Here is a 27,100-nt window from a genome sequence, read left to right as displayed (position 1 = left end):
GGTGCTTTCTAAATGGAATCTAGAGATCACAATGGTTCTATGATATATGCTCGTTCCTTGAACATTGATGCAAGATCAGATGCTGAGGGTGAGGCTTTGGCTTTATTTGAAGCCTTGAATATTATTATTATTTTTTCAGTTGGATGAGGTTCAGATGTAGGGAGATGCTTTAGAAATTATTAATTATCTGTTGGAGAACACTTTTCCTCCGAGTATCAAAGCTCGCACACATCCCAGCTCGTCATGGAAGTAATATTGATCATATGCATACCTAGCCCCCCCACCCCCCCACTCTATTTATCGTGTTTGGGTTGTGACGAGGGCGGATTTTGCCCTCTAGTGATAGCATGCCATGTGGCGATTCTAGAATCGTTGTATGACATCTCGATATTATGTAGGCAATGATTTGCCTTAAGTAAGATGACGGAGACCTATTCAGAACCATGTCGGATGCGCCTTGCATGTCCTGAGGGTGCTTTCTCACCACCTCACCATGGCCGACCTGTAGACACCTCGTCAGGATCAGGGTGGCCACCTTAGGACTGAGCTTGAGACCTCCCGCCGAAGTCTCATCGACCAAACTAAGGTCTAGGTAGCAACCTGCATGACATGATGGTCAATCTACCTACACCTCCACCTCCTAACGGCGACTCAGATGGTGACCTACCTCCGCCAACTTGATGAAGACCCAAGTGGCGACCTACCTCCGCCAACTTGATGAAGACCCAAGTGGCGACCTACCTCCGCCAACTTGACGAAGACCCAAGTGGCGACCTACCTCCGCGGATCTAATAGAGCCAGTTGGTGACCTACCTCCATCGACCTGACAAAGACTCAATTGGAGACCTACCTCTACCAACTTGATAGAGACCCATTTTGCGACCTACCGCTGCTGACCTGACGGTGTAAGATCTTGACAGGACTAGGTCATCAAAAGAGGCAACCTACCTTCCCCGACGTAACAAAGACTCGGGTGGCGACCTCATCACAACCAAGCTAGGGACCTCAGCATTAGGGGCGACCTCCTCCAAGACCCTGTCGACCTAACTGGAACCGAATTGGCGACCTGCCTGACGCGCCGGGCGACCTCCTCCTTAAGCAGGCTATCGTCTCCGACTTCCCTGGGATCATGATGCCACGTTTGGAAAAGTTGATTATCACCCTACCCACTTCGGGGGCAGTTTGATAAGCACTACCTGCTTACGCAGAGTCCACCTCCAAGCTTGAAACCACTTCCAAACTAGACGAGCCAGAGATCTCGGATGCGCTTCGTGAGCCTCAAGACAACTTGCCCATATAAAGGCGTCCCCTTCCTCAAAAAAGGTAAGCACGATTTAGCTCTCACAATTCACTAGCTCTCTAACTCTCGCTTTTTAGCTCTCTCAAAACTTTTTGCTAACTTAAGCATTGGAGTGCCCACCCCGGGTCAAGCAATCTGAACACTTTGATCTCTTCTTTTGCAACTCAGTTAGTAGGGCTGTTCACGGGTCGATTTACTAGCTTTTTTTCAACTGACCCAACTTGGTTGGGTTACCTTAAGATTAAACCGAAATTGACCTGGTCGGTTTGGGTCGGTTTTGGTTTAAATATATACATTTCCAAAATATATATTTCAGTTTTAAAAAACATATATTTCAAAAATATACATATTGTATATAATATTCTAGAATACCTTTTCTGGAAATATATTTAAAATTGAAATATACATTTTAGAAATATATATATTTAAAACCAATGTATATATATATATATATATATTTAAAATAAAAATATACATATTATATATAATATTTCTGTGAGAATATATTTATAGATAACTGTATTCGGTTTGGTTCGGTTTCACATGAAAACCGAAACCAAATCGAATAATCGGTTTACCCATCTTTCCAACCCGAAACCGATCAGTGGTGAAGAAAAACCAACCAAATCAGGTTGGGTCGGCCAGGTTGGTTGGTTTGATCAGTTTGAATTTATTTGTGAACAACCCTATAAGCTAGGTGACCTACTCAGTCTAGCATCCGAACTATCCGTCAACAGGGAGCACCAGATAGCGCACCATTAGGTTGGCTTATGGTTGAGAGATTTAAATTAGGGTTAGGATTAGTCGATTAGCGTTGGGGATTCTAGACTTAGGACTAGGTTAGGGTTTGACCTTAGCCCGACTTAACTAATTCCCTGTATTTTATTGACAATTTTATAAATCGCTACATGTAAAATGCCACAAAATTCCTTGCAAGCATAAAAAAAAAAGGAAAATTCCCGATTAGTGCCTTGTACTTTGGGTCTAGTGCCACTTTAGTCCCCAAACTTTAAAATGCGACAATTCAGTACCCAAACTTTTAAAACATGAAAATCCAATACCTGTCATTAACTAGCTATTAACCAATCGTTAAGTGACATTTGAAAAAGACATGGATGCCTTTCAGGTGTTATTTAATTTTCTTTATTAACCATCTAAACGTTGACAAAAAATTAATAGTCCCAAATCTTTGTATTTTCCATTCAAGAAAGTTGGGGTTATATTTGAGTGGACATTTTGGTGAGTGGTGACATAAACTTTGTTGAATAGAAAAGGTAAGTATTTGAGACCCTTAAATTTTTTATGAATCTTTGAATAGTTGATAAAGAAAATTAAATGAGACTCAAGGATATTTGTATTTTTTCAAATATCACTTAACAACTAATTAACGGCAGCTATTAAATTATCATGTTTTGAAAGTTCGATACTGAATGGTGCAAAGTACAGGTACTAATCGGAATTTTTTCCTAAAAAAATCCTATACACAATGTGAAAATATTAGAATCTAGCCGCACGTTGGGGACATGTGAGTGGTTTTTGGTTGCAGGAGATCCGGGCTCGTGTAAAACGTGATTAACTATTTAACTATGTAAAACTGGGCTTGGAACCTCATTCCACGGCCCACGAGGCAGAGGACGGTCTTCTCTCTCTCTCACTCCCTGAAAACACCAACACACTCAATAGTCAAGAGTCTGAACTTGAAGTACCTACTCCCTAGTACCGAACTTTGTCTGAATCTACTGATGCCTACGCTGAAGCAGAGCTTTGGAACCGATTCTAATGGCTTCCCTTACTCTTTCACCTTCTCCATGCTTCTCCAATTCACATAATTACCACTCTCTCCAATTTCCTCCTCTCAAAGCCTCTGCTAAACCAAGGCAGGTACTTCTTTAGTCTTCTCTTCTTTATTTCTCTTTTTGTATTGGCTGACGTCTCTGTTCTCAATTTAGGAATCTCAAGCTCTTCTGCTGCTTAGCGCTAGATCGGACGGATGAAAGTCGCTCTCCTCCAAGCCAGACCAATGATGATCTCCGGATCATGTTCGCCGCCGGTGGGACCGGTGGCCATATTTATCCTGCCGTTGCCATTGCCGATGAGGTGAAGAGCATTAACCCTAGAATCCGAGTTCTCTTCGTTGGAACCCAAAATGGAATGGAAAGTACTGTTATCCCCTCGGCCCGGTACGATTTCGTTACTATTCCCGCCGTGCCGTTGGCCCGTCCATTCTTTTCCCCCGTAAATGTTCTCCTCCCGTATCGTCTGATCAAAGCTATGCTGGAAAGTCGCAAAGTATTGCGCGATTTCGACCCCCAGATCGTCGTCGGGACCGGCGGCTACGTCTCTTTCCCGGTGTGCCTCACTGCAGCTCTCCAAGGATTAAAGGTTGTGATTCAAGAGCAAAACTCAATGCCGGGGATCGCGAATCGGGTCCTTTCGCGTTTCGCTGATCTCATTTTTGTTGTTTTCAATTCGTCTTTGGTATATTTTCCCAAGGATAAGTGTGTTGTGTGTGGGAATCCAGTGAGGTCGTCTTTAAGGCGATATGTGTCGAAGGCTGTTGCTAGAACGCATTTCTTCCCAAAGGCAGCAAAGACTTGGGATCCAGAAGCCAAGGTTATATTGGTTCTTGGGGGATCTTTTGGTGCCAATGCTATTAACATTGCTATCCTGAACCTCTATTATCAGATGTTGGCGGAAAATGATAACATTTTCATCATATGGCAGACAGGGGTTGAAACTTTCAATGAGATGGACAGCCTTGTTAAAAATCATCCCCGCTTGCTATTAAGGCCGTAAGTCTTCTTTCTTCCTACTATTTATTATTTAACTTGTTTCTAGTTTGGTTTTTGTTGTCATTTTGAGCTATTAATGTAATGTTGGTTTTTATGTTAATAATGTGAAGTAACTGGATCCTGAGTCCTGGCTAAGGCTGCAACTTGGGCCGGGTTTGCCTGAACCCAACCCGAAAAAGTTGGGTTGGGTTGAAATTCATGAACCCGACTTTACTTCGGGTTGGGTTAGGGTTTACTCCTTAGCCAAACCGACCCGACCCGAACCAGACTCTATAGTACATGTCATATATAAATATATGTTATATGTAATATATAACATACATTGATTTGTTTAGATGCATGATATTTGTATAGCCCCCACCATATAGTATCATGTATTTCTTTTAAGATAATCACTTCACTTAATTCTAATAAGAAAGACTAAACCTTAATAACATTATTTTATGTTTATTTGAAAATTTTATTCTTCATCTCCTATATGTTGTTTGCCACCTAAGAAAGATCTATCATAAATCAACTCATAATAAACTATAGTCATTTCTGATACTTGTTTTTCTGAATTTTGTACCAAAAGAACAAAAAAAGTCAACAAACAAATATTAATGAAACATAAGATTAATATATGTAGTGAGAATTGAGTTAAGATCTAAAATCGAGAAATTCTATGAGGTTTTAAGGGATGGGACCCAACCCATCGGGTTGGGTTAGGTTGGGACAGGGTTGAAGGAATTTAGATAGTGTTAGGGTTAGGGTTGGGTTGGTCAGGTTGGGTTAGGGTTAGGGTTGGGGTTTAGAACTTAGGGTTGGGCTAGGGTTGGCCTCAACCCGACTTGCAGCCCTAGTCCTGGCCAATCTCCTACCTCCCCTTTGAAAGAAGGAAAAGGTTAAATGATGGACCCTGCACATTAATGAAAGATGAGAATATATGGTATATTTTTCATCCTATTATGTGCATCTTACCGTTTATTTAGTTTACTTGAAACCCCAAGCAGTTGTATCTTGAGATTAAAATAATAAGAAAAGAACAAATTCTGGCAAGCATCTTATACTACAATCACCAATATTATAAAAGTCAAAACTTGAATAACAATAATCTATTTATTTAATTCTAAGAGATGCTTTTAACTTTACATAGTCCTTCAAATGGATCTCAGTCACTTCATCATGTTATATTAATAACCAAAACTGTCTTTTCTCTTACGGTTTATTGAAGGTCTTATAGGTTTCCCTCTTGGGTTTTGTTTGTTTCTATTTTCTTATTATCTTGCCTTTCTTATATTCATGGTGATGGTGACTTTATCTTGTTGACTATCTTATTAATGTTTTATTATCATTGGACAAACTTCCAGTTCAAATTGCTGGTGACAATTTTTTTATCATTTAACAATAATGTTGATTTATGGTTTTATTAAAGGTGAATATTGATAAAGATTAAATGTCAAACCATTTGTTCTCAAGTTGCTCAGAACTTTTCTCAAGGCTCAAAAGATTATGGACATTCGCTGTGGTATATCTTTGTCCTCTTCAGATTGGTCTGCAACTGGCTCGAAAGAAAAACAAATGTCTGGTCCGACTTTAGCATGGCAGCCAAGACTGGTCTCTTACTCCACTAGCCCAGATAAACCTAATCCGAGATATAATATAACAAGGTTAGAAGAGGAGGATTCTGCTTCAGACTGGGTAAGTGTAGATGATGAGTCTCTGAAAGAGGAGTTGTATGTTGAAGAGTCCAGCTATGGTAGTATATAGAGTAAATGTCGTTCAAGGTTTGGGGAGGAAGATGACCCAGGATTAAAGTTACTTTCAAAGAAGAGGCTTGTACACTTCCAGGAGAGTTGGTTCCGCCTAGAAAGGAGTTGGAAAGAAAGAAAACAGGCTCAGGTGAGGAGAAAGCCGAAACAGGGAGAAAGGGGGATTCAATCTTTTGTAAAGACCAGGGAATGGGTGCTTGTACGGTGTGTGTTGGCAATCTGGTTCTTCCAAGCAGAGCTATAAACTGCCCGTTTCCCATTGCAATCAATCCAGATCTTGATTTCGAGGGTCCTATTCCCAGCGAAAGTCAAACAAAAGGGGTTCAGGCTATTCCAGCAACTCATATTGTGTCTTCCTCCTCCCAAGGTTTGGATTGTTTCCAGGTTCAGTTTTTGGTTACTAACTCTGTTTCCCCAAGTCCTGTGTGTGTCTGGCCTACAGGTGACCCCGGCCCAGCTATAAAGTCTGCCAATTCGTTTGATTCAGGACAAGTGACAGAGGTAGTGGGGGAGATAAATTCAGAAGCAGAAGAAAGAGAACTAGGGGACAAAATTTGGGAGTTGATCTTGGAACTATTTAGAATCAGAATGGAAGAGGAGCTGAATGTGAAAGAGGGTAGGGTTGAGGTGGAGATTATTCAATTTCCCAATACAGTGAAGAAAAGTGGATATAGTGGAAAATCAAAGGACAACGGAAAAAGAAGAAGAAGGGGTTAGGTAAGAAACTAGAAGGAAATGAGAAGGTGGATGAGTCTAGTAAGAAGGTAGGAGAGCTTTCTAAGAAGAGGAAAAAAAAGCTGAGTGAGGTGGAGAGGTTGAAGAATGGGGTGGTTTATGATAAAGCGAGTGGGGGTAGGAAGGATAGAAAAAGGAGTAAAGAGGGTGGTTTGGTTGGGGATACCTGAAATGTTTGTCCATGAAGTTAATAAGCTGGAAAGTAAGAGGTTTGGGGAGTTTAATGAAAATGCGAGTGATCAAAGACTTCTTGAGAAGAGAAAAGCCAAATGTGGTCTTAATACAAGAATCAAAATTGACTGAGGTGGACAAGAAATGGATGAGGAGCATCTGGTCAACAAGAAATTTGAGTTGGGCCTTTGCACAATCGTGAGGAGCTTCAGGGGGAATTATTACTTTGTGGAGAAATGAAGACTGGGAGTGTGAAGAAGAATGAATTGGGAACTTCTCGGTGTCAATAAAATTGAAGAGAAAGGAAGATGGGTGGGCTTGGATGCTAACTAATGTCTATGGTCCCACCTCTTACAGGGAAACGGAAGGTTTCTGGGAAGAACTAGCAGCCGTTAGGGGTTTGTGGGATGGCCCTTGGTGTTTGGGTGGGGATTTCAACGTAATAAGATTCTTGAACAAGTCCAATAACCCTAGTCGTAGGATTACATCTAGCATGGTGGGAAGTGGACTAAGTGGAATTCCGACAGAAGGGGTATAAGTTTTACAAGAAACTACAACTCTTGAAAGCTAGACTCAAGATTTGGAATAAAGAGGTTTTGGTAGATTAGAGCAAAGGAAAGTGGAAATCAATCAGAGAGTGCAAGAGCTAGATGGACTAGAAGCTGAAAGAAGGCTGGGGGAAGAGGGTAGGGTGGAAAGATGGAATGAAAGATCTTCTTAGGAAGGAGGAGATAAGTTGGAGGCAAAAATCCAGGTGCAAATGGCTAAAGTAAGGGGACATCAATACAAGGTTTTTTCATTCGTTGGCAAATGGGAGGAGAAGGAAGAATTTTGTTTCAAAATTGGAGTGGGATGGGCAATTGCTGACAAGGGAAGATGATATAGCTCAAGCTTTGGTTAATCACTTCAAATTAGCGTATGACAACCCAAGGAGACCTAGTGAGAGCTTAGAGGACTTGGAGTGGAGGGTGGAAGATAGTGTCTTATTGGAATCTTTGGAAAAAAGATTTGAGGCCCAAGAAGTGAGAAATGCAATATTCTCCATGGATTTGAGCTAAAGCTCCTAGGCCTGATGGTTTTTCAATGGCCTTCTATCAAGATTGTTGGGAGATAATTAGAGAGGATTTGTTGGAGGTTTCTGAAGAGTTCTATGAGAGAGGCAAATTTAACTCGGGAGCAAATGCAACTTTTATTGCCTTGGTTCCTAAGAAGAAGGACGCTCTCTAACCAAAGGATTTTAGACCTATAAGCCTAGTGGGAAGCATGTATAAGATCATCTCTAAGGTCCTAGCGCTAAGATTAAAAAAGATCCTCCCGTCTCTAATCTCATCGTATCAAGGGGCCTTTGTAGAAGGAAGGCAAATTATAGATCAAATACTTATTGCCAATGAATGTGTTGAGGTGAAGAGGAGGAGAAAGGAAAAGGGGTTGGTTTGCAAATTAGATCTTGAAAAGGCATATGACATGGTGGACTAGGATTTTTTACTAGAGGTTCTCAAGCAGGGAGGGTTTGGGAAGAGATGGTGTAGTTGGGTAAAGGGATGCATTTTTTCATGTCATTTCTCAATATTGTTGAATGGTGTAGCTAGGGGTTTCTTTCCTGCAAAAAGGGGTATTAGGCAAGGAGATCAATTGTCCCCATTCCTCTTTACCCTAGTAGCTGATGTGTTGAGTGCCATGATTTCAAGGGCCAATGCTAACGATTTGATAAGAGGTTGGAGGATTGGTAGGGAGGAGGTGGTGGTCACACACTTACAATTTGTAGATGACATCATCTTGTTTTGTGATGGGGAGGAAGGGGAATTACGGAACTTAAAGAGTCTAGTGCTTCAATTTGAAAGAAAGTCCAATCTTAAAGTGAACTGGGGAAAAAGTTGTGTGGTAGGGCTCAATTTAGGGGGAGAGGAGGTGGATTCCCTAGCTAGGATTTTGGGGTGTGAAGTAGGGGGCTGGCTTTTACAATATTTGGGGCTACCACTGGGAGGGAACCCAATGGTTGAGAGTTTTTGGTACCCTATAATTGAAAGATTCTCCAAGAGGTTAGCAAATTGTTAGAGGAATTACATCTCTTTAGGGCTAGGATAACCTTAATCAAGTCAACCTTAGCCAACCTACCAGTTTATTTCCTGTCTACCTTTAGAGTACCAATGAAAGTAGCTAACCAGTTAGAGAAGATAATGAGGGATTTCTTGTGGGAACCAGGGGATACTAAGAAGGATCACTTAGTGAAGTGGGAGGTGGTTTCTAGGAGTAGGGATGATGGAGGCCTTGGGTTAGGAAATATAAGATTAAGAAACACAGCTTTGCTGGGGAAATGGATTTGGAGACTACCGATGGAACAGGACAAACTTTGGTCTAGAGTGATTGTTAGTATTCATGGATTGGCAAATAACAGCTGGGATGTAGGACTCGACCTTAGGGCTTCTCAGTGTTCTCATTGGAAAGCTATTTATGGTATTTTGCCTCTTATGCTTCCTTATTTCAAATATGATGTCTGCGCTGGAAATAAAGTCTTGTTTTGGGAAGATGTTTGGGTTGGTGAAAACTCCCTTAGAGATAGATTTCCTTCTATTTACTCCTTGTCTGAAAACAAAAGAAAAGTGATCTCTTCAGTGTTTGTTGATAACTCCTAGGATTTGGGGTTGAGAAGAGATCTCTGGGATTCTGAAATGGGGATGGTTGATGATTTGATCACTCAGTTAGGGGAAGTCTTTCTTGATCAGTCCTGTAGAGATAGCAGAATTTGGGAACCTTCCCCTTCTGGTTTCTTCAATTGCTCTTCTTTCTATTACATTTTGCTTCAGACCTCTAATCTTGTAGGGAACTTTCCTTCAAAGGAGGTGTGGGGTAGCCCTGTACCCCCTAAAATTCAGGCCTTTTGTTGGGAAGTGGTACTCCAAAAAATCAACACCTTGGATTTATTGCAGAAGAAGAGGCCAAATATGTGCCTCTCCCCCCATGTTTGTTGCCTCTGTTTGGGTTCTGGTGAGACAATTTCACATTTACTAATCTCATGTCCCTTTGTGTTCTTTATTTGGTCTTGGTTCTCTTCTTTCTTTGGCTGCAGGTGGTCTCCCTCCTCGAGCATGGTGAACCTCTTTGATCCAGCTTTTTACAAGCAACCAACGGTTTGTGGAAGGATTATGTGGAGAGCCACTAGAGCTGCTGTATTGTGGTCAGTGTGGGAGGAAAGAAACAATAGGATCTTCAAAGGCAGTTGTAGATCCAAGGAAGAGGTTGTGGAAGGAATAACTACTAAGGTTATCCATTGGTTGAAATCCTGTTATCTTTCTAAGGATTTCTCAGTTGAAGACATTTATAGAAGTTGGGGTATTGTGGCATCTACTACTACTTCCAAAGCTATGATACAGGAAGTTTGGTCCCCACTGGCACAACAAAGGGTGAAATTGAAATTTGATGGAAGCTCTATAGGTAATCCAGGCCCATCTGGTATAGGAGGTGTTTTCAGAGATAATGAAGGCAAGATAATGGCTTTGTTTTCAGGTCCAATAGGAGTTGGAGCATCCTTAAGAGCGGAAATCTTGACACTACATCAAGGTGTAAAACTGGCCAAACAATTGGGGCTACAGTAGATTGAGATAGAGGGAGACTCCAAGTTGGTAATTGGGTGGATGCAATCAGGGCAGCTGGGAATTTAGCAATATAGACAGCTGATAAGGGAAATTCTTAGCATAACAAGGGAGGTGGGTGTTTGGTTCAAGTGGGTAAGGAGATCAGCAATGGTTTTGCTGACGCCCTAGCAAAACAAGGGACTGTAAGGGAGAGTCTTTATCGGGTAGTGCTGTAATGTTTGATGTTTATTGGATCAACCTTTTCTGATAAGGGTTGAATTCTGTATTTCAGTTTAATTTATCTCTAATTAAAGTTATCGTTTCTGATAAAAAAAATAATTGTATTGGAATTGTTTATTCAGTGTTATGTTTTTTATGTTTTTTTTTTTTTAATCTGAATTTCATTTTGTAATTGAAGGTTCTTGCATAAAATGGATTGGGCATATGCTGCTGCAGATCTTGTTGTGTCTCGTGCTGGTGCAATGACTTGCTCTGAGATTGTGGCCACTGGGAAACCTTCTATCCTGGTAGGCCTGCATTTGGATCTTAATACTTTTCTTTCTCTTGTGCATTTTTAGCAGAATCTATAGTTTTTGCAGGAAAATCATGAGTGGCATTTAACAAATTGTGAATTGAGAATTTGGAAAGAAATTTCTATTTTTATTTTAAAGCATCCTATAAGAGGTGCTTTGTTTCATACTTAGAAGCTCTACAAAGGAATCAATGAAAAGGAAACCTACAAACTTTGAACTACTTATCTTGTACATGTTTATTATGTTGGAGAACCTTGTAAGGTATGTAGAAGGTCAGTTGGATATAAAGCAAAGCTAATTGAGTATTCTAAAGAAATTGCATCTAATTTCCAAAATTTCAGTTCCTGATTCTTCATTGAAGAAATGCTTGTTTCAAAATCTCAAATTGCAAAATAAAATAATGATGATGATAAAAATGATATTTTTACAATTGTCCTTTCAACATGTGGTTGGGCAGCCATATTTTTAACCCCCAAATGTAATTGTTAAGATCTGGGTCAATGTAATTGTGCCTGCTACACAGAGACAGTGGAAAGGCTTATACGTTTTTGAGGGAAATATAACCATTCATTTCTTATCATGCAAAATGACATGTATGTTAGAGGAGGTACAACAGATAAAAGAAAACAAGAGAAACATCCCTCAACAACATAAATCATAGAGCTATCAATTTACAAGAAACCCCTTCACCCAATCTAGCAAGCCAGCTGCAATCTTGTAGCACTATAGGAGTCCACCTCATTTCGAAAGATGGGTAACAAGATGTCTTTGATTTCATTAAGGTAGTCTGCCTCTGCCAGCTTCCAAGGGCACTACCTATATCTGCCACTCCATCCGATAACTTTAGCCAAAATGCCAAATCCCCTTAAGTAGAGAGAGGAGGGATTGAACATGTTTGCAGTATGGGCGTTAGCGAGAAGGGCCGGCACTTGTATTAGAGGTAGCATCCCCAACTGTGCCACTAAAGACCCTTGATAGGCTCCCCTCAGATCTGATCAGAATCCTACCAACACCAGCAGGCATGGAGTTGCCTGACAAGCTGCTCATCAAATTATGCTTTGGTCTCTTCTACAATATGGGGTAGCAGATTGCATCCAGATATGTGCTGACCACCTGACCCAATTGGTTTATAAATCTGCATATGCACTGTCCTATAAGTGTTGGTACTAAACTACTAATTACTAACCTTTGGTGTTACATATGCCATGAGAAGCACTAAACATCTATGTTTCTACATCATAAGCTGCCAGCAGTTTTGACCTCTTTGTTGAGCTGATTCTAATGAATATGCAGATAATTCTTAACACTTAAAGGAGAAAAATAGTGGATAGGTTATTGATGAAACAACTGTTAAGAAAAGAAGGTTAAGGATTTAAGGCAACTGATGGGGCTCAAAGCTTCAAAGTAAACCACTGTTAATATGTATTCGTTTTACAGGTATTCCTGTATTTATGCAGTGAGGGATATCTCTCTGCCGGTCTGCCCTCCTCTTCTCTTCATTCTTAATATAATCATGTGAAAGACCAACAAGATGTGCAATAAAAAATATACTAATTTTTTTCTCCAAAGCAATGATTTTTGCTTGAAGTAATGAAACTGAATTGACCAGTCATTGTTGTTCTATTTTCATATATAGTAACATAATATTTTCACATTGTGTGCTGATATTTACTTTCTAGGTGTTTTTGTTGTCATTTTAAGTTGTCTTTTATAATTTAATTGTGTTCATTGTATTGCTTAATGAAATAATTGGCCTTCCTTTCAAATGTTGTAGATACCATCCCCAAATGTCGCTGAAGGACATCAAACAAAAAATGCCTTCATCATGGCAGATTTAGCAGGCTCAAAGGTTATAACAGAAGATGAACTTGATTCCACTACTCTTAGAATTGCAATTGAAGAGATCCTAGGTATGTAAAATAATTCTGGCCTTTTTAGTAGGTTGGACTTTACTGTTGAGTTTGATCCCTTCATCTGAGCTTCTCTCTCTCTCTCTCTCTCTCTCTCTAATCAATATTAATTTTCTTTGATAATTATTTCTGATAATGATGGATGCTCTGAGTAATAGAATAGAAGCATTGCTTGCTGAGTTGCTTCAAATCATAAAGCACGTTCCTCACACCTTGAGATGCCTTTGTGTATATGTGTTTATGTGCTTATATCTATGATTTAATATATTTAAAGCCGTTGTGAGGTATTATATAATATTTAGAGCTTCGTCATAGTTATTAAATGATTCCTAATATTGTGATGGCTCTGTCTAAACCCCCTAACGTTTTCAATTCTTTTGTCTATGTGATCATTTATTCATTTATATGCTTTTCCTACATAAAATACTCTATTTATGCATGGTTGTAATGTATGTGTGTGCATATTTATGTACGTACATGTGTACATATGCATGTATTCGATGGTAAAGTGTACATTCATTAGAAGAAAAAGTATACAAGTAATGTATGTGTGTGCATATTTATGTACGTACATGTGTACATATGCATGTATTCGATGGTAAAGTGTACATTCATTAGAAGAAAAAGTATACAAGTAACACTGTAATGTTGGTCAATGGGAATCACTTTCCCCCCTCCTATTTCTCAAAAAACGAATGGGGCCTTATGAATAAGATGGGCATGCTCATGGTTATGTTATGGGTAAATAAACCATAAATACATCGAAGTATACTCCTCTAATAAAGTTTCATGTTTCTCATTGGTGAACAAATTTACTATAAATCTATAAGACAGTTTTTAAGTCTTTTTTTCTTGAATCTACATTTCCAGTAGGCAACCTATTTAGAGAAAAAAAACTAAAGGCTGAATTTAATAAAAATAGAAGTTTCTATTGAAAATAAGAAATTGACATATTATTTTTACTTCATTTCATATTCTATTCCAGTCACATTTCCAGTTCCACTAGTGGTAGCTAAAATAGCTTCCTCAATCCTATTGCCTCATCTAGTGGCTGTGGATTACCTACTTTTAATCTTGTGATGATGTTGCAGCTTTCCTACTTGTTAGCAAATTAATTGGAAAAATGTTGTATTGTTGTCATCCTTTTTCTTCTATAAGCTTTATGATGTGAATATATCTGTTCAAAATGAGCAAGCTTCTTAAGTTGAAACGTTGCTAACCTTTTCTTTTTCTTTGAGTTTTGTAGTGTCTGCCTCTTTTAGTGGTTGGGATCTCTTACTGTAGCCAGTTCTTCAGCTTGAAATCTTTGAAAACCAGCTACCACCTTTTTTTATTTCTATTTTCAGAATAGAAATGTTGTATTGTTGTCATCCTTTTTCTTCTATAAGCTTTATGATGTGAATATATCTGTTCAAAATGAGCAAGCTTCTTAAGTTGAAACGTTGCTAACCTTTTCTTTTTCTTTGAGTTTTGTAGTGTCTGCCTCTTTTAGTGGTTGGGATCTCTTACTGTAGCCAGTTCTTCAGCTTGAAATCTTTTAAAACCAGCTACCACCTTTTTTTATTTCTATTTTCAGAATTGCAAGTTTAATTCAGAAAAGGAGTTCTAGGTATTAGGAATTTGGAATACTTCCATGAAGGTCTGTAAATTGAATGGCCTTAAACGGTAAAGTTCCAAATTAAAAGTAGCAGAGTAGCCTTGACAAAAGTTTTGATTACAACTTAATAAAAACTGATGGATTTGGTCTTAGTCAGAAAATCAGAAAAAAGAGACTGCTGCTTTGTCTCTGGAGAGAAGTATATCTTTATGAAGCAGAAAATGCAAGTAAACCCTAAAGTAGCCAGGTCTAAACATGCTAATGTATTGTTTTCCCCTTATTATTGTTTTCATGTTTTAAAGTAAACTTTTCTAGAATGTTGTTTTTTGTCATTGTTTAACATGTTTTGGTCTCAAAGCTTGCAAAAAATAAACAAATCTATTTTCAATGAGAAGAAGAAATGGTGATGCAGTTTTGTTTAACTAAGAAGAAACAATAGGAAAATTATTTCCCACTGGTTGGCTAGTCCAACGTGAAATGTTGAGGTCAAACAATTCAAACATTTCAGTTGTTGGTTTTAGATTTATTTTAGGGTCAGTGGGGTAGACATAACCAGCTATGAGCAGCCCTGTTTATGAGAATGAATCTAGTCATATTACTGCTAGTTTGAGATTTATATATGCCCCATCAGGAAGGTTTAAAATACGGGAAAGGTACGGACAGACCCAATGCAGATTTCTGAATTCCACTGCATATCTTTAAACATTCAAAATGTCAAAAACCCCCCAATTCTATACACCAATACCCGCCCGTGAATTGGTATCAATTCTGAGTTCGCACCCACCCCAACTGTACTTTGGGCCTAAAAATTCTGACCCTGGGCTGAAGTACTTTTTAATATATGTGCCCTTTCTACGTTGAAATCTTACATAGTCTTTTAATAATGTCTGGCAGGAAATGCAAGTCAAATGGCAGAGATGTCTGAGAAGGCTATGAAGATTGCACGCCCTGAGGCTGCTGTCGAGATTGCGCAACGCATTCTTTCACTCGTCAAGTTATCAACAGCCTAGAAGGATTATAAACGGATTTATAGAGGAATTCATGTTCCTTGATAACCAATCTTTGCATACTTGTCTTGATCTTTTGCACTTTTGCACCACCCATGGATATTTGATTGCCGAGAGTGCTTAAATCCAGAGATAAAGTTAAAAAAAAAATCAACTTTAATATCCAGTTGTAATCATCAGATTGACAAACTTTCTTTTGCTTTAGACAATTTTATCTGGAAGGAATCCATGGGTCAGACAGTCACCATTGGATGGCATAGATTAGTTGAAATGTTGATACATCACTTTGATGGCCGAGATTTATCGACCAATCTTGGGACATTTTGATGGCTCAGATCTTAATCTTGTTATTTTGTGCATCACTTTACTTGGCTTTGATTTTCTAGAAAACTTGGTGCTTTACTTGAACGATCGAGATTAATTGAAATGTTGGTACATAATTTGGATGCTTGGTTTGACACATTAGTATGCCAATTAGAGAGATTAATTCATTACTCTAGGCAGATCACTTTCACTTGGTTTAGAACTTGTAAAAATTTTGGTGCATTAACTAGAAGGGTAAGATTACTTGAAATCTTGATGGATCATTTGAATAGCCTAGATTGATTAATCAATATTTGAGAGACCATTTTACTCTAGATTTTTGTACCGATACATTTTTTTAAATAGAATGTACTAGTTGAATTTTAATATACCATTTGGATGGTTGAGAAATTTGCATTGCAGAGACCAGCGTGGATGAAGGAGAAGGGTTAGGTTGGCAACCGGCAAACTCTCGTATACATGGATCTTGATTTACCAAGGATTAATAGCCTTGATATCAAGAGACCACCTAAATGTACTACTTTTTATAGCCTTGATCATCCCACATAACTTTGGTAGTTTAGGAATTGTGGACTGATCTTGATGGACCAATTTTAATGGTGCAGCTGCTCTTTGGTTGGAAGATTATGATCACAAATATCTCTTTTATTAACGTCAAAGTCAAATGGTTTTAAAAATGTCGAGCAACAACAGTGCATGTTACAAGCAAGTGGGTTACATGTTGTATCGACAAATGCTGACGAGAGGGGTTATTTGTCATTATATGCAAATATAAGGCAGTCAAGTGTAAGGATGGTAATTTTTTTCCATTTTTCTGATTTCCGTGGAGATTCACCTCGAATGGAGTGGGAATGGAAATGACTTTCTCCCATCGGGTTGGGGATGGGGAAATTTTCATCCCCATTAGTGGGGACGAGGAGAGCACTCGCTGCTTGTAGGATCCCCACTAATATATATATGTTATATATGTATAAATACGTCTATATATTAATATTTTAAAAATATGATGAAATATGTTTGAATCTTTTTTAATAAACTGTAATTTTTAATTATTTTATTTTTATTTTTTTATATAAATAAAAAAGTAAAAATAAAATTATAAACATTATAAACGGGATCCCTCTATAAATGGAGATGGGGATAACCTTGTCCCGCCCCGCCCCGCCCCGTTGCTGAAGTATCACAAAAAGTTATATTTTGTCAATATAACCAAATAAAAAGCAGTCAAATCAAATGTCACAAAAATATTACAAACGTGTAATATTTCGATTATAGAATAATAGAAGTATAGAGTGATTAGAGTCTTCATCCTTCAAGGCTTCAAACGTCCACACTCCAAAGCTCTCTTTGGTTTAAAATAGATCTTTTGATGCATGACGAAGGAATCGACTTAACATTGTTTTGGCCTGAATCTCATCCGACGCCAATCCAACGGTTAAAAGTGTCACATCATTATGCAGGTCCACCATTGACTAGACAATGTGTTTACAAACATGAAAGAAATTACTCAATTAGATTATACGACAGTCCGGGAATCGGGGGGTGGTTGATCGGTTTTAAAGCGCGCGCAACATCACCCGACAAAGTTGGATTGCTTGTCGATCTCAACTTCCTAAGTTCTCTCTTGTTCAAGAACAACGCGGAATGGATAAGGATCAATTAAACGAAGTAATGAACCAAATGGTGGTTCATGTCTGAACTCTCTCAAGCTTTCATTACAACTGCATTGAGTTCAATTCATCATTATAAAAGAGCAATTTGAAATACGGAAGTCGGAAGGTGGGAGGATCAATGACTATGGTTCAGTCGGAACTCCAGTCGGTACTGCAAATTGCCTCCAATTTCTGTTACCTTAACCCGATTCCCTTGAGCTCGAAGCCTGAGTCCCACATCGCCGTGTATGGAGGAAATGCAACTCGTATGGAGTCGTTAAGGTTGAGGTTAGGGCCGAGAGTAAAGGCTTTCTCTTCCGTTGAAAGCGAGGTGGACGCCCATAGGACCACCAAACCGTTCGTATGTACGGCCGACGAGCTTCACTACGTCTCTACCCCAAACTCTGAGTGGAAGCTCGCTCTCTGGCGCTACATTCCTTCTCCCAAGGTCAGTCTTGTCATCGCTTCGATTCCTTTAACATTTTCTGTTTCGCTTTTTCGTACGAGTTTTGTTTTGATTCCGGAATTATCGGTTTGTGTTCGTCAATAGGCGCCTCCGAGAAATCACCCCTTGTTGCTTTTGTCTGGGGTGGGGACTAATGCCATTGGATATGATCTCTCTCCTGAGGTAAGTTTATTCCGTTGATTATACAATATTATTGTTTTTTTTTCCTGGAAAAAAATTAACCTTCTTTTAATCTCATTAAAAAAAAAAATTAATGCACTTTCACCATTTCAAATTGGGTGTTTCTCCAATCCTTTTCAAATGTGCAGCGGTATCCTTCTTCATCCTTAATAAAACAATTGTGTTTTTTAATGAGTGTTGCTTATTTAAAAAGAAAGATTCAGCTGTTGCTCTATTCACCAGTTCAGGGGTAAGTTGGGGAAGGATACACTGAGTGCTGAATTTCTCTCCCTTCAAGGAATGAACTTGCTGTCTCTTCAGGATAGTCTTCTCTGGATGTTGTGGGGGATTGTGGAGTGGTAATCAATTGGGTCTTGTGATTCTCTTCTAGAAATGAACGGCCTTGCCTCTTAGACACTACATCAGAGAAGCCAAGGCATTGGCCTCTAGGTATCCACTAGATGAACCAATGACTTGACTGACTCTTTAACTAAACAAGGGATAAATGTGTCTGTTTTAGAATGGAGGACCCCAGGCCCTGGGTTGCAGTCCACTTGCTGATTGTAGTGTTATTTTCTGTATTTGTTTGGGCCAGTTTCATGCTGTGTACTGTCCATTCCCGGATCCCTTTAAGTACGGTTTTCTATGTTTATGTTTATGTTTATCCTTTCCTCTTTTTTTTTTTTTTTCTTTTGGTTGATAATCCTTTCCTCAATAAAATCTAAGATCTGTCTATGCAAAGGATGAGTAATTGCTTGAGGAAGAACATGCTATCTTGAATATCTTTTTTTTTTTCCTTTTCATTTTACTAGATGTAGTGGTAGAAGAACTTGCAAAGTTGGAGAGTGGCATTTTATTGGATGAGTAAAGGGATTTGGGAAGTTTCACCCTGTAGATTTGAACAGGATTATAAGGTAAGTTTGAATAATTGTCCAATAAGAGCTATAATAAAGCTGTATTGGGAGACTATTATGGAGGTCTGGGAGGAGTCCAAAAGGCTTTAGAGAGAAGCAATTGCTGTATAATGATCAGAATCTGGAGTTGCCTATTAATTTTGTCTCTATTAGCTATTGTGTGTCATAAGCAAACATATTTAATAAATAAGGCTTCTAATTTGAGGTGGTTAAATCTGATAGTGTGAGACTGTTGAACCCTTTGAATATGGCATATGTAGATGTATAGATATTGCATTTATTGATGTTATTGTTATTATTATTATTTTTTTCGGGGGGGGGGGGTGACATTTGCCTCTTTTTCTGAGTCTATAATCTGAATGATTGGGAATTTTTGTGGGTTGTAGCAATTGGTCAGCAGTGCCTAATTCCAAGGATAGAAGGATGGGGGAGCTAGAATAACATAGTTGTTTTCTTGGTCTGGTTGTTCTTGATAGTTCAATACTTCTCTTAGATTTGATCCTTCCAAGGTGGAATTTTTAATTTGTTTAGTTGAGTCGCTTTTTATCTTGTTATCGTATAAAATTTTCAATCATTTTTCTTTATCTATGCAATAAGAAAAGAAAGAAAAAAACTAGAGTTTTGCATTTATTTTTTTCAACATCTTAGTAATGTCTAAGAACTGTCTGCAGTCTTCATTTTCACGTTACATGGCAAGCCAAGGATTTGATACTTGGATTCTTGAAGTTCGAGGTGCTGGATTGAGCAAACAGGGTATGGAATCAAAGGAAACTGAGCTGTCTTCCAATGGCAATGTATTGTCTAAGCAGATAAAATCTGCAGCTAAAGGTGCTGATAAGTGATTTTTTCCTGCAGAACAGGACCGAACTGTTAATCCCATTGCTTTGGTAGACTCTAAGATTACTGCTATCAAAGGAAACAGAAAGGAGACTATCAGGGATGATTCACAACTGGTGGAAAAGTTGACAGAAACTTTTACACATTTGTCAGAAAGACTCTCAGGCTTTCTTGATGAAGGTCTATCAAAGGCTATGTTTGCTAAGTTATTTGATCGAATATCCAAAATTTTAGCAGATGCTCAATTATCTCAACGCTTTAATGAGATCAGAGGAAAAGTTTCAGGTTTACTGGAAGCAAGGAAAAACTCAGCTATTTCTAGTCATATCAAGGACTTGAGTCAAAGACTTGTAAACATTATTGGAGAATGCCAACGATCACCACAGTTGTTTGACTTGCATGAGCGTTTTTGGACAATGATAGAAGATTTTCAGAAACAGCTTGACCTAATTGTGAAATTTGATTGGGACTTTGATAACTACTTGGAAGAAGATGTTCCTACAGCGGTGAGGTGACTTCTCCTCGTGTTAGAAGCTATTAACTTTAAGAGAAATTTTCCTTTTTGCTTTGCCAATTTTATATGCTAAATAGATGTTCAACTTTACTTGCTACTGTCCACATAATGAATATGTAATGAGCTTTATTCTGTCAATATAGATGGAGTATGTAAGGGCACAAAGCAAATCAAAGGATGGTAAATTACTAGCAATTGGTCACTCCATGGGCGGTATCTTGCTATATGCAATGTTATCACGATCAGGTAAGTATTGTCCTATGCCATATTTGTCCTGTTGATGTGATTTTCCAATAGTAATATATTCTTAGTTAGGTTTGTCAATCTTTGGAAGAAATTGTTTTTAAAAAAGTTTCCCCACATATGTTATGAGTAGCAAGTGTTAATTTGTTTGGTCCCATTAAATCTTCCTACTCTGTTCAACATACAAATGCTAGTGTCAACTCTTGAATGTTAGTAGTTAAGGAACCCAAAGGTGTCTCCCTTAGTTCTATTCAAAGGAATCTGGTGGCAGTCCTCCAGTCTTCCCCTCATTACTCCCTGTTATTGCTCCCTAAATGCCTATTCCTCATTTTCAGATCACTGTAGGCTGCAAACATATAGCTAGATCCAAATTCTATTCATTGGCATTCAATTTGAATCTTATCCATTGGATTTTGATCAGATTTGGATTGAACTCAGATACTGAATACTATAAATATATTAATCCAAAATAATTAGAATATTATATGTTATTAATAAAATAAACTAAAAAAGAATCCAATATTGTATATTTGTATAGCATGAATAAAATGACTTGAAAATAAGTTTTGTGGAACTCAAACCTCCAACTCTCTAGTAAACATTTTTTTTTGGATGGATAACAGAAGAATTATTAATGATAAAAGAATATCTGTTTACAAGAAGGGCCAAGCACCCCAAATATAGGGAAGCAAACCCTCCTAAACAACATCTATATTTTTCTTCATTTACCTAACTAGGTTTACATTAAAAGCCCCATTTTACCCAAAAAAGTTGCTGTCTATTAACTCCTTGCTTTGCTAGATTGTCTACCATTGCATTAGCAGTTCTTGCTATCCACTTAAAGCTCTAGATAGTATCCTTTCACAAATCATCTCCCTCATGATGGATTGGAAGTTCTATGAGACAAAGTTGTCATTTATTAGCCAACCCAACACCACTTATGAATCGCCTTCTGCAATCAAATTTTTAATGCCAAGGGGCCTTGATAGTCTCATTCCTTGAGGTACATTCATTATTTCTGCCTCGTTAAATTTCCATGGCCTATATCGTGCCAATGGGGCCTGAGTATAAGCCTAGGATTGATCCTCTTTCATCTCTAAAAGTGCATCTGGAGGGACCAGGATTGCACACATTGCACACATGGCCTATATGGTGCCCTTGGGCTTTTTTTTTTTGGTGGGAAGGGAAGGGATAAAAAGGAATATTATTGAATACTCCTCTCTTCCCATGTTTGGTTTGTGAGGATGTTATGAGATGGGATTGGAAATAGGTAGGTTGCATTTCTCAATTTTTGGGAAGTGGGGTCACACCGTTTTGGTATAAAAAGTGAGAAAGAAGGGGAAGGCTTGTCTGACACAAGCTATCTAGATAAAAAGAAGAGTACTCTCTTTCTTTTTGGGGCTGACATCCCCACTATTTTCCTTTGTATAATCAAACAATAAAACATGGAATCTTCACGCCAGGTTCTTTTTTGGATTGGATATCTTCACATCAGTTTTCCTTATACAGCCGTAGGGGGACACAGATGTATGAATGAGAATACTAAGCATATCCTTTCTCAAATTCATCGTTATACCATGCCAATGATGTATCATTTTCTTTGTAGCCTTTTATCTTTTTTAGAAACTTAGTAACAAGTAAAATGTCTTAAATCTGGGTTTTATTTGACTATATGTTTCAATGACAGTGTATCAAAGTCATACTTGGTTGCATATTCATATGGGAACATGCCAAGTATTTTAGATAATAAATTCAACTTTTGTCAAGAAAAATCCGGAAGAATAGTTTGGGAATTCTCTAGCTAGGGAAGGAGTGAATATACGAATCTAGTTTGGCTATGACACCCATCAGAATAAAGTTTCTTAGTCTTTTATTATTTTGTCTGAGGAAAGCAGTAAGGGGGAGCTTCATGTTTTCTTTGTAAGGATTGAAATGTCCTAATTTCTTTTGCATTGTATCTATTCTTCATTTCATTGTTAACAAATTAATTTTTAGTTATGGATCAAAAAATAAATCAGAAGAATAGTGCAGCCAAAATGATATATACATGTAAAAGGCATGGTTGAGTTACCTTATGGAATGGTTCAGCTGTTGAAAGAATCTATCATATGCTGGAAGTGATATGGGAAACTTGTATATACCTTTCTCAAATTAGGCACACACCAATATGCCAAAACTTTTATTACTCCCTACCTGTCCATTTGGATCCAATGCCTCTTTCTGCATGTTTTAAGGAACCAACAATTCCAGTATTTTGTGCTTAATTCCTTAAGACAACCCACAAGATCTCTTAAAATTCATTAAGAAAATTTTCCATTTTCGCTTTGTTTCCTAGTATTGTTACAATTTCCAACCTCAGACAAATTTCGTTTTGGGGAATTCTCATAAATCTGCTCAGATATGTAAATTCTTGATATTGTTTTCTAGGTTGATGGTACTTCAAATTTTCATAGTTTGTAAATTACACTTGTCTATGTCAAGTGTCAGATGTGGGTTGGGAATTATTTGAGGTATTGGTTTAGAGTTGGTTGCTTTCTTCTTTTGAGTAATGGTTTTAGCCATCTTCTCCTGTGCCATAAGACTCTTTAAGCACGATGTGCTTTGATTTCTTTAGTATAGTTACTGAATGGTGGTGCAGTTTTAAGGAGAAGGTTTTTCTCAGTCTTTTTTCCCCTCCAACCAACTTTTTTGTAGCATTGTTGTTTGTTCTTGATTATTTCAGTTATTTAAAGTGCCAGACTGATTTTCTTTTCTTTTCTTTATTTTTTGAGAAAAGTTAACTTTCATGCATGCTTTCCAGGCCCATGTTGGTATTTATAATTGGATAAAATATTTTTGCTTATTTTTTTGGGGGTGAGATACTTCAATTCATCTCTATGTTTTCCTTTTAGTATGTTAGACTTTAAATGCAATGACCAGTATTTAGTTATGGATGCAGTCAGTTCCATGATTAGTCATGTTTGGTTATGAATTTTCAGTTTCTGTCTCAACTTCATTATGGATTTTTATTTCTTAAAAAGGCTTTGAGAGAAGAGACTCTGGATTGGCAGCAGTTGTTACCTTGGCATCATCACTCGACTACACACCTTCAAGATCATCACTCAAATTACTCTTGCCCCTTGTAAGTGGAACGAGGCACCATATTGTGTCAAACAGCTCTTTGTGATAGTCAACTAAGCATTGAACACTGGATCAGAACGTAATGCTTGTGCACCTTGATGTGTAGGCAGATCCTGCTCAGGCTCTTAATGTTCCTGTTATTCCCCTGGGGGCATTGCTAGCAGCTGCTTATCCCCTTTCTTGTCGTCCTCCTTATGTACTATCTTGGCTTAATGCTCAGATATCAGCTGAGGACATGATGCATCCTGAGTTGTTTGAAAAGCTTGTCTTGAACAATTTTTGTAAGTATAGAAATGCTTGTCCTTCCTTGACTATTATGTCTTCGGTGATCGTTCAGGCTAGTGCATTATGTTTGTATATGTTCTGCAGGCTAAAATTTAGATTTGTTTTTATAGGTGATAGGACATGAAGAATAGATACCACATTTAAACTGGACTGGATAATTGAAGAAAGAAGGGAGAATGTGACCAGTTGTTTTAAATTCAGAACAGTTGCATTGAACCCTATATTGGCATCCCCAGAAAAGTGGTAAAAAGATGTGGGAGCATACAATTGTATACTCATTGACAATTGTATCCCCAGGAAGGTGGGACAAAGAAAAAAATAAAGAAAATTCATTTAAATATTAAAATTGTCACTGAATCAGGCTGTTCATATGAATTTTGATTGAACTATCCCCTATGAGGGTCTCTTGCGTTGTTGATATACTTATATTTTTGGTGCCCAGACCAAACAAGGGCTCAATTTTAAACATGTTTTGGCACAACAGAACATATGCATAATTGTTGAAAATCACCATTGGTAATTCATGTAATTATATTATATTATCTGGGTTTAAGGTCCTACTACATCTAAGAGACTTAACCACCTTCAGGATTATCCCCTTCTTTCTCTTGAATGAATACGTTAATTGTTTTTTGGTTATTGCACATTCTATTGCTTAGACAGTTCTAATTTATTAACATTTATATACGTAGATTGCAATGAAGAGGCAAGATGCCATTGCTATAAATGAACCATACAATGTTCTCCCCTATCTGTAGTTACTTGGCTCAGTAATCATCATGAGCCAATCCACCAGGTGACTAACTGTGCTGAGTGCAAGGCAAGACTCGGACCCTTAGGTTTCTGGTCAGAAATTCATTAGTAATTGTAAGTGACAATTGCTATTACCTTATTCAATTTCAATAAAGATGGAGCAAACTTAACATAGAAATGGTGAGCCTTATTATATTTATTTGTACTAATAGTGCTATGAGTTCCCCAATAGTTGGGAATAAGGTTAAGTTATTCCCTAATAACATGTTGAGTTACCCGAAAAATAAAGTTCCTTTGGGAATAGAGAAAATACAGGCATCACCAACTTGCCCGAATCCGTCTTAGGCTTAAAAAATGCCAGGTCATTCATTAGGTTTTCCTACTATGATGCTCGTCATTAGTGTCTAAATCTCCTTTGTTAACCACTTTTGTATTAGAATTGAATTATTAGCTCTTCTTTTACAATTTACTAGTTTAAATTAACCTCTCCATCCCTCTTTCCAATACTAGTTATTAACTTGTTCACAATTGGCAGGTACTGTACCTGCTAAGCTTCTCTTGCAGCTAACAACAGCTTTCCAAGAGGGTGGATTACGTGACAGGAGTGGCACTTTCTTCTACAAGGATCATCTACACAAAAGCAACATCCCTGTCTTGGCATTTGCTGGAGACCAAGACCTGATATGCCCACCTGAAGCCGTTTATGGTAGGTCATAGACATACAGTTGGAAAATAAACCATACTCTTACCTTATGGCTTCTAACCTTACAAAAGCATTTTTTTTTATTCTTTTCCTGGTTCTTGCTGTCTTTGATGCCTTGGTGGAGCAGAAACTGCCATGATCATTCCTCAGCATTTGGTTACATACAAAAGGCTTGGACAAGTAGGTGGCCCTCACTATGCGCACTATGATTTGGTGGGAGGGCGTTTGGTATGTACCTTAATCATCTCCTAAGTTCAAAGGTTTTGACTTTTGACTCGACATCATGAATATACTACATATAATATACGGAGGACAAAGCTCTGTTCAATTAGTATTGCTTCTTCGAGTGTCGGATGGTGGTTCTCATTTGTTGTTTTCTCTCCTTCTTTATTTACTTGCACTCAGGCGGTGGAACAAGTGTATCCTTGCATAATTAAGTTCCTAAGTCGTCATGACATGATTTTCCAGCACACGTCCCAGGAAACATAATCGTCTATTACCCATCTCTCCACACTTCATCTATGTAGAGTACTTTATATCATACTCTTGTCATGCAAAGAAAATCTGTCGGATGAAGAACTCGAACTGGCATGGAGAATCCAAAATTCTGATCATGTTTATTATGTACATGGAACGATACAAAAAAAGGAGGTGCTGGCATGTATTAGATCACTGCTGTATCAAACTATCAATATTTTAAATGTGAAACATTTTCTCAGAAATATGGGTCTAGTTTACAGAGATATTTTACTTGGTTCGATCTTTGGTTGTTTCAATCCTCATGGAGTATCTATGTAACCCAAGATTTTTGAAGGGAATGAGCCCAATGACTTAGTAAAAAGGTGTGTTTAGAAGAAATGATAATTTCTTTTGGGAATTGGGGTCATTGAAACTTGGAGGAGAAGCTTTGAAACATGTCTAAAGATATGGTCTTTATAATGTAATTTGCCCCATTCAGTTTTACTGAGTTTGCTATTATGTTATAGGCAAATTCATTCTTAGGATACAACAAAACATTGGGCGAGAATTTACAATTAGCAAAGTTGAAGAGTCTCCGAAGAAACCTTTTACAAGAATAGCAAATCGGGTTGAGAGAGATGAGTGATTTTTTGAAAAACTTTTTTTTGTATATTTATGTGCTTGATTCACATTCCTTGTATAATTTTTGGAGAGTCATTTTGAAGAGGAAGGTGCTAATTCAAGAAAAACTCTATGTGCAATCACAATTTCAAACTTTGTAATTGTTAAAAGTTAATTAATAGTTAATGACTATTAATTTTTTAATAATGCCATCGTTGGATCTTTTTAAATATCAATGGTCATAATTCAGCTTTGCGCCAAAAAATAAATGCCAATTCACGTGAATCACACAGGCACAAGCAAAGTGCGCCTCAAGCCTTTATGTTCTCTTATAATTCTATGGAGTGTAAACAAACTCCTATTTAAAAACTCAAAACTTGTTTAGTAATTTTCCAATGTGCAGGTGTATTTTCATGTAATTAATCAGTATGTGTTTTATTCCGTGGACGTTTCGTGATAGCCTGATAGGTGTTTATCAAAACGTTGTCATATCATCGCCAAATCAACATTTTCCCATCATATTCATCCATACCTATTGATATTCACAAAAGTGGGTTTTGATTTGTGTGCATTAATCGTTGGGGAAGCTTCATTTTAATACTTCTCCCAACGGTTGAGCGTTTATCTACTATTACACTGATGTGGTGTCTAATAGCGCCTAGTCCATAAACGGTTTATCAAG

The 27,100-nt window shown here is 37.9% G+C and overlaps 2 protein-coding genes across 3 annotated transcripts; both read left to right on the top strand.

The window, feature by feature from the left end:
* Positions 1-2,902: 2,902 nt before the first annotated feature.
* LOC148863721 (UDP-Glycosyltransferase superfamily protein) lies at positions 2,903-15,730 on the top strand. Its single transcript, XM_088978499.1, has 5 exons — positions 2,903-3,177; positions 3,250-4,092; positions 10,740-10,848; positions 12,629-12,764; positions 15,256-15,730. Exons 1-5 carry the CDS (start codon positions 3,080-3,082, stop codon positions 15,369-15,371), a joined length of 1,302 nt encoding a protein of 433 aa, XP_088834625.1. The 5' UTR covers positions 2,903-3,079; the 3' UTR covers positions 15,372-15,730.
* A 1,467-nt stretch (positions 15,731-17,197) lies between these two features.
* LOC148863720 (uncharacterized) lies at positions 17,198-26,060 on the top strand. 2 transcript variants are annotated; one of them, XM_088981709.1, is made up of 11 exons: positions 17,206-17,792; positions 17,895-17,972; positions 19,555-19,636; positions 19,739-19,900; positions 20,006-20,226; positions 20,378-20,480; positions 23,498-23,598; positions 23,704-23,878; positions 25,171-25,341; positions 25,466-25,566; positions 25,744-26,060. In XM_088981709.1, the coding sequence occupies exons 1-11, from the start codon at positions 17,484-17,486 to the stop codon at positions 25,825-25,827; spliced, it is 1,587 nt and encodes a 528-aa protein (XP_088837835.1). In that variant the 5' UTR covers positions 17,206-17,483; the 3' UTR covers positions 25,828-26,060. The 2 variants fall into 2 exon arrangements, with proteins under 2 accessions (XP_088837834.1, XP_088837835.1); XM_088981708.1 differs by having other exon boundaries at positions 17,198-17,792; positions 19,739-20,226.
* Positions 26,061-27,100: the final 1,040 nt, after the last annotated feature.

This window comes from Nelumbo lutea, chromosome 3 (genome assembly GCF_056320005.1).
Source record: "Nelumbo lutea isolate HS-2025 chromosome 3, American lotus-T2T, whole genome shotgun sequence".
NCBI classification, from domain to species: Eukaryota; Viridiplantae; Streptophyta; class Magnoliopsida; order Proteales; family Nelumbonaceae; genus Nelumbo; species Nelumbo lutea.
Note: the sequence above shows the minus strand (reverse complement) of the source record. Positions and strands in the feature narration are given on the sequence as shown.